The 6,914-nt window shown below is 38.5% G+C and overlaps 1 protein-coding gene across 2 annotated transcripts in view; it reads right to left on the reverse strand.

Moving 5' to 3' along the window:
* Positions 1 to 5,234: 5,234 nt before the first annotated feature.
* bin2b (bridging integrator 2b) overlaps positions 5,235 to 6,914 on the reverse strand; it is a 15,058-nt gene continuing 13,378 nt past the window's right edge. Inside the window, exon 13 of one of the 2 annotated variants that reach the window (XM_035661342.1) lies at positions 5,235 to 5,744. In XM_035661342.1, the coding sequence (XP_035517235.1) occupies positions 5,631 to 5,744 (114 nt within the window). In that variant the 3' untranslated portion in view covers positions 5,235 to 5,630. The remainder of the gene's footprint in view (positions 5,745 to 6,914) is intronic. The other variant, XM_035661343.1, reaches the window with a different exon arrangement.

A 6,914-nucleotide genomic window follows, 5' to 3' on the forward strand; every position in this document is an offset into this window, starting at 1 on the left:
AATTATCAGCCAACTCTGCAGTTCCCTTATGGAGTGTTTTTGGCATATTTCAGCTCACTGTTTTGGTCTGCCCTCAACTTAAAAGTTTGGGTTATCTTTAACCACTATGATCAACTTCATTCCTAGCAGCAGCAGGCAGATGTTTTCAGGAAAAAAGCTAGGACTAACTTCTAAAAAACCCACTATACTTGTCCAACACCAAATGGCTGAAAAGTTTAGAAACTAGCTGGTAACTAGCTGGAGCATTTAGTAGTGAGTTGAAGAGACTCCAGGAGTTGGTAGAGACCAAAACAGATTAAAAGGAGAGTGTATATCAGACCGACATTCATCAGGTGGTTGTAGATAGGCAACCGTTAGCTAACAATTCACTATAACAACTTTATGGTGAGGATACACTGTGTCAGTGTTGTGACATACTGCCACCGAGTGACCAACAAAAAATCAACGACTGCTGTTTCAAGATGCTCAACTACTGTTTCTATTAAGACATTTTCAGTAAATACAGCTGTGTGTGAGCCAATAGCATGTCTCTCATTGACTTCATCTGTCAACAAGCATCTACCCTGCAGAAGTGTCACTGAGTCACAACCAGGGATGTTTTTGTGTTGCTAAGCACGACCTCTGACCTTTCCCTGACCTCTAACCTTTTCCTGACCTCTAATCTTGCTGAGAACCGGGGAAGAGGAAAAAGAATATCATTACAGGAAGAAATTAAGATTAAAGACTTCCTCTCTACTTTTCCATAGGGAGTAACATATGATTCATACCTGTGTCTCTGCAATCTTTTTGCTATCACAGTGCAAGTGTGTGATCTATAATCTGTCAGTTTCAACTTTTCATTTTGTTGAAAACATTCATAAATACACAGCAGTATGAACAGTAAAACTATAAATGCATTTGCATGAATGTGACCGAGCAGTGGTTGAAACTCTATAGCCCTCCCAGAGACCTTGTACAAGTTTATCTATCATCCGCCTTGTCAACACAACACTACTTGTTAATGGACCCGAGCTAATACAGCAGTTAGCTCTGTGTAACCTACACGCCTATTCCCCAGAGGAGCCGCGAGGAAAACTCACACCGCAAACAAGCCGAGCAGCACGAGGCCTGTGGAGAAGAACCAGGCCTCTGAGATGTTCTCGCCCAGATAAAGGCCCCTCATTGAGGAAAAAGACAAGTAACAATTCATTATATTCATATTGGAGAAGAGCCCAGAGTCTTCCACTGTGAATATCACCTTTCAATATTAACCTCTCAGTGATGGAGCATCTCTATAAATAACAGTATCTTTGTTACTGTTGGATTTCTATCAGAAGGGGAGACTTCCGTGTGGTTGTCCTGATCTTTTCCACTCAGAAATGTCTCCAGTAATCTGCAGTAAGGTCTGTCAATCCCTCAGTCACTGGCACATTTTCACTGCGACACAAAGAGTGAAAGCAAGAGCAGAATGTTTTTGTGGAGGAAGTTGAGGATGGAGTAACGCTCAAGGAGGAAATGCTACATAAGTACTTCATTATTATGTTTTTGTTAAGAAGGAAATTTAAAAGCGTAGAGCGCTGTTATCAAACGGCACCCATGCCTACATCCACCTGAAAAGCCTTCCTGTAGATTAAAAGAGGTATTAATCAGTCAATGTCTGAGCATTGGAAAATGTTCCAAAGAAGAAAAATGTTTTCCCGCTTCATTGGCAGCTATAAATCAGAGGCCATGTAAGCTGTAACATCCGGATGAGAATCACAAAAAAACATACTTTAACTGGTCTCAAGCTCTTCTTCCAGGAATCAGGGGTGAAGAGGAGTCTAATCCAAGTCAGGCCAGTATTACACAAAGTCCCTGTGTCACTGTGGTGACTTCATTTAGCAGGAATGGTGCAGAATGAGAATTACGCCAATAATAGAGACTTTGATAGAGTCATGCAGCAGTATATCTCATCTGGAACACAAGAGAGCCCAGGCACGCTTTCTCTTCAACCTTTATTTCTGCCTCCAAGACAGTAACTCCAGCTATTGCATTAAGGTCACTAATAACCTTCAAATGCACCTTTATGGGCCTTTGAGGACTGTTCCCACATTGCAAAAGTCTAACTGATCGCCCTCTTAAATGGTTTCAGTATCCTGGGGGATGCAGTCATTTTACAGGCTGTGGGCGGAAGGTCATTAAGTGGGTGCACTTTATTTCATGAAAAACAATAAAGGGCGGTAGTCAGGTCATGTGACTTCATGCATTCAAAAATATACTCATCTGTGTAAAAATCCAGAATGGCAGCATATCTGAACAAAACCAGGTTGTTTCAGGTTTATTATATGTTGGGTGGACATTGTTAGATTTTGTTTCTCTCTCTCTCACACACACACACACACACACACAGACACACTATTTATTTTTTCTCACTATTTTAAACTTTTTTATACAAAATATGAAAGAAAGTAGCGAATTAATTATTTAGAAAATGTTTTTAAATAAATAATTTAAATGTATACCCTAAATGGTCAATGTATCTTCTTTGGAGTAAATTAGAAAGTAAAGATCATATTTGGAGGAAAAAGCCTAGCTAGATTAGAAAATAGCAATTAATTCATTTGTTTCATGTATATGTATTGCCCATTTAAGGGTTAAGTCATGAGAAACAAGATCACTGGTACGAACTTACCTTTACCTTGCTTCCTTAAAAGATCAATGCAGTTCTGTCAGGGAATAAAAATGCTTTGATCTGTGTTGAGAAATTGACGTTCAAAGTTCATTCTTGACCTTCAAAATAGCAGTTGAGAGTAACAATCCCACCTCTATTAGTCTATTTAGTGTTTTTTTCTAAAGCTTTCAATCATATCACATGATCTTCAGCAGATGGAGTTCACCATTATCATGGAATTGTATATTGAGGTTTTTGTAGGTAGAGGAACTTTGAAGCTCAACATATAAGTCGACATGGATGCAAAGCCCTTAACATCTTAAACATATGGAAGCCCATTTATGCCAGAAGAAAAAAAATAAGGAAAAGTTAGGGGAAAATAAAAAAAACACTCATGAGTCAGAATGATGAAATACTAAGTCAACAATCAAAAACAGTCACAGAGTTGGAGTCATTCAATCTAAATATAAGTTTTGTGGGTTAACAGTTTTCGGCTGCACAGCATGTTTGTAATTACGGAGATTATATGGACTGAATTAACAAATGCGATAAGTCATAATTTGTAGGTAGTAAATCAATATGCAAAGGTCAGGGGTTCACTAGTGGTGTAGGGGTTATAGTACTCTGAGAAAAAAGAAAGTGGAAATTTTTTCCAGGAACTTTTCTTGACATTACAGGGCAGCACTCGTTCAGACCCAGTGGATGTTAGCTTGCTTTCATGGTCCTCTTGGCTGTTCTCACCAGACAACTGAGCAGAGCTGTGGTCTCCAGCCAAATGACTATAGTTTTCCTCTAACCGTAACATTAATTTGGCCACAGCCCAGAAATAACAATTCAAATCAAGGAGAAAAATGAGTTTGTAGTAATTTAGTTTACAGTAAATCATCTTTCTTACCTACTAGCCTATTAAAAGAAAAGGTAGAAAGTGAAAGTGTTGCATGTACAGTTAACATCACTGTGCTTGTACTTATCAACCACAACAACAAATCAGTACGCTGTAAGTACATATGACCATCTACAGCATTTCCAAAATAGACTTGATGCCAAAAGTTTACTGCAAGTGGTGTGAACAGCTCTTGGGAGCAGAAGTGAAAAGGGGGTGTTTTTCTGTTCCCGACTGCATCTGATAAACACGCTCTGAAGTGAGAGTAACTAGACTAAGGTGTTAGTCTAGTTTAAAACAGAATACACATCTAGGTATACGCAGGGTAAATACAATCAAACTCTTCAAGGACAACATAGATTATTTCTAGGATATTTTATCATTTTGTTACATTTCCAGGTGTTTCCATGACTAGAAAACTGATGTGTGGGAACCCTGCATTTTCATGGCACTACAATACCCACAGACCACTGCTTCCCAACCATTTCCTAAAGGGACTCTTATTTTATCATTACCTGAACTGTGTCCTGAACCATACATACTTAATAGGCTTCTGCTTGGCCATTATTAGTTCTTTGGTTGTTAACAGCATACTGTTCTAATGCAGGATGAGGCTGTTAGCGAGTGAATACTCTGAACATAGCTTCTATTCAAGTCTTCAAAGTTTAGATCCTATAATCATTATCTACATTTTAAAAATAACTTTCATTTAGTTTTCTTCTCAGAATTGAACTAAATGCTGAGATATAGCCTTACGGTGTAGTTTTCTTACCCCCCTTAAAATTAAGACAACCTCACGACCCCCTATGAAGCTTTGGCGACCTCTGGTGGGGGTCCAAACCCCCCGCGTTAGGAACCACTGCCACAGACATGAACAACTCCCAATCAGCCACACAATGAATACTGTAGCTCTACCAAGTGCTGCTCTCAGTCTGCATTTGGCAATTGGTGCATAAAGCTTGGCAGAGCTGCCTTAAAATGATAATTATGTATGCAGAGTTCATGCAATTTCTCGTTGAGGTATAAGCATAGCTCTGTCACCTCAGCTTTCCACAATAACTATCCGTGTTCTAACACTGTTCATGCTTTTTGAAATGAGCTCAAAAGCAGCCCTCTTCTTTTTTCATACGAAATGTGTGATATTGCCTTGTATCAGTCCTTTGGATATGTGGGAAACTGCATCTAAATGATGCTGGAGAGGGGGAATGTTGACAGTTCCAGCTGTTTGACCCGACTGTAACCACAACAAACCCAGCCAGCAAATCACAGCAAACCGTCTGACACCCATTAAACACCTGTATCCTGTCCTTTAACTCCCCCATTTGGCGTTAGCTCATTAACCAGCTGGTTATGCCTGTATGTATAACAGTCTGCTGATGCGCAGACACTCCAAAACACTTTACTGTCTCATTTCCTCAGAGCAGAACTGCCAAACTAGGGGAAGTGAGCCTCGGCTCAGTAGGTTCTTATACAAGACAGACCTTTCTTCCATAAACTCCTCACAGTCAATCAGTCAACATGTCTCAGTTTCCAGGTCTTGACAATATTTTCACATTCCATTCTGGTGAATCATTGCAGCCCACTCTCAAGGTCAGGCTATTTATCTGCAGCCTTGCAGCAACAATTCCCTTTATTTACAAAATGCTAATTCACGGTAGTTATCCGCTCTTAGACTGGGACTTTCGAGATCAAGTGAATAAATGGCACAATATGGAACCTTCCTTTCATACCAGAACGACATCCTCCTCTCTTTTATTTACAACTTTATTAGGAAATATTACACAAGATCATAGCATCAGTATAAAATATTTTTGCTTTCACATTGTTCAACATAAAGACTTTGAAGATACAAAAATAGTAAAATACTGTAACAATCCAAACATCTCTAACAAAATGTTCTAAAGCTCAGGCACTTTTGTTCCACAAGTTGCAACATCATAGCATGTGAGTAACCACGTGTTTGTCGATTTGTCACGTCATCTATTTGTACAGCTTCTGCACCCAAAACATATGGGTTCACTCCCTCTGTGTGTGTGTGTGTGTGTGTGTCTGTGTGTGTGAGTCACCAAGTGCTCGATGGAAGAAGAAAGTATTACAGACTGAGGAGCGACTATTGCCTCACTCTGCCTGAATAGGCTGGATGAGTTTTTCCGAGAAGATCCCAGAGTGATTTTCTAGGTCCCCGTGCTGGTTCCAGCTCTCCTCCCTGATCCCCTTCAGCAGGCCCTCCTGCTGTGAGACACAGACAGTAAACACATGTAAAATGTTAAGGAAACTAATCCACACTGATTAAATATTTGAGTGTCAGAACTGATTTTTGGTGTGATTTTCTGTTTTCTGGAGGACTGACAGAAAAAAAAAAAAAACGTGGGGCCGTAGTCACAGAGAGTCTTATGGTTAGGGGTCCTCCTGAATGACACTACAGCTGAGAAATTCTTCTTTGGCCAAACACCAAGCCGCTGAGAGACACTTTGACTGAGGGGCAGAGAGAAATAAGCTGGCCCCGAAGGGACAGGGTCGACCCTGTTGCTATGGATGACATCATGTTGAACTGACCGCAGTGATTAGCCGACTGGGGATTGGTCTGTGTCAGTCAATGTAAAATAAAATATTAATCAATACATGGGAGCGTGAAAAGGAACTAGACTGGATAAGATTGGAGAAAGTATATTAAAGAAAATTAAAATAAACATAACTGAATTAATTTAGAAACATTAAATGATACATTAAAAGTCAAATTAAATGATACATGCATTTTATTAATAAATTATATTAAGATTTTAATTAAAAATGTTATTAAATCTAACTAATTCAAAATTGTAACTATATAAAAAATATTAAATCATATCAAACATTTGATTAAAAATCAAATCAAATTAAATTTCATATTGAATTGTTTTTTTAACTGAATTCAAATCTTACTCGTCTAATTCATTTGCTGGTTATTCAGTGTATACTTAATAAACTGTCAAACTAATGAAGACAGTTGGTTTGATGAATAATTATTTATTTATTTTGGCATACTTTATATTTTGTTGCCAAAGACAGATCAGCACCTCTCTAACACACTGCAGTCAATGAATATGATGGCATTGTAAGAGCAGGGTTTATGGTAGGGCAGTTGTATCAGATTGCTTTAGATTGTGCTTGTCAATTGTTTTTCTGGTGTAAGTTGCCGACTTGGTGATGTTTCTGGCAATGGAACTTATTTTTTCTCCTGTGGCTTCCTTTAAAGGAACATTATTTTAAATTTTGCAGAACTTTCTAAAAAGGACCAGTTCGCTTTAAACTGCCACATCAAGGTATCATTCATCAATACACATTGTATACGTGATTAAAAGACATCAATATATGAACTACAAAAAGGTGCAAATTGTATTTTTAAAATCCAAATTTTACCCA

Source organism: Morone saxatilis, unplaced genomic scaffold, assembly GCF_004916995.1.
Source record: "Morone saxatilis isolate NCDOM2014 unplaced genomic scaffold, NCSU_SB_2.0 Contig18, whole genome shotgun sequence".
Taxonomy (NCBI): domain Eukaryota; kingdom Metazoa; phylum Chordata; class Actinopteri; family Moronidae; genus Morone; species Morone saxatilis.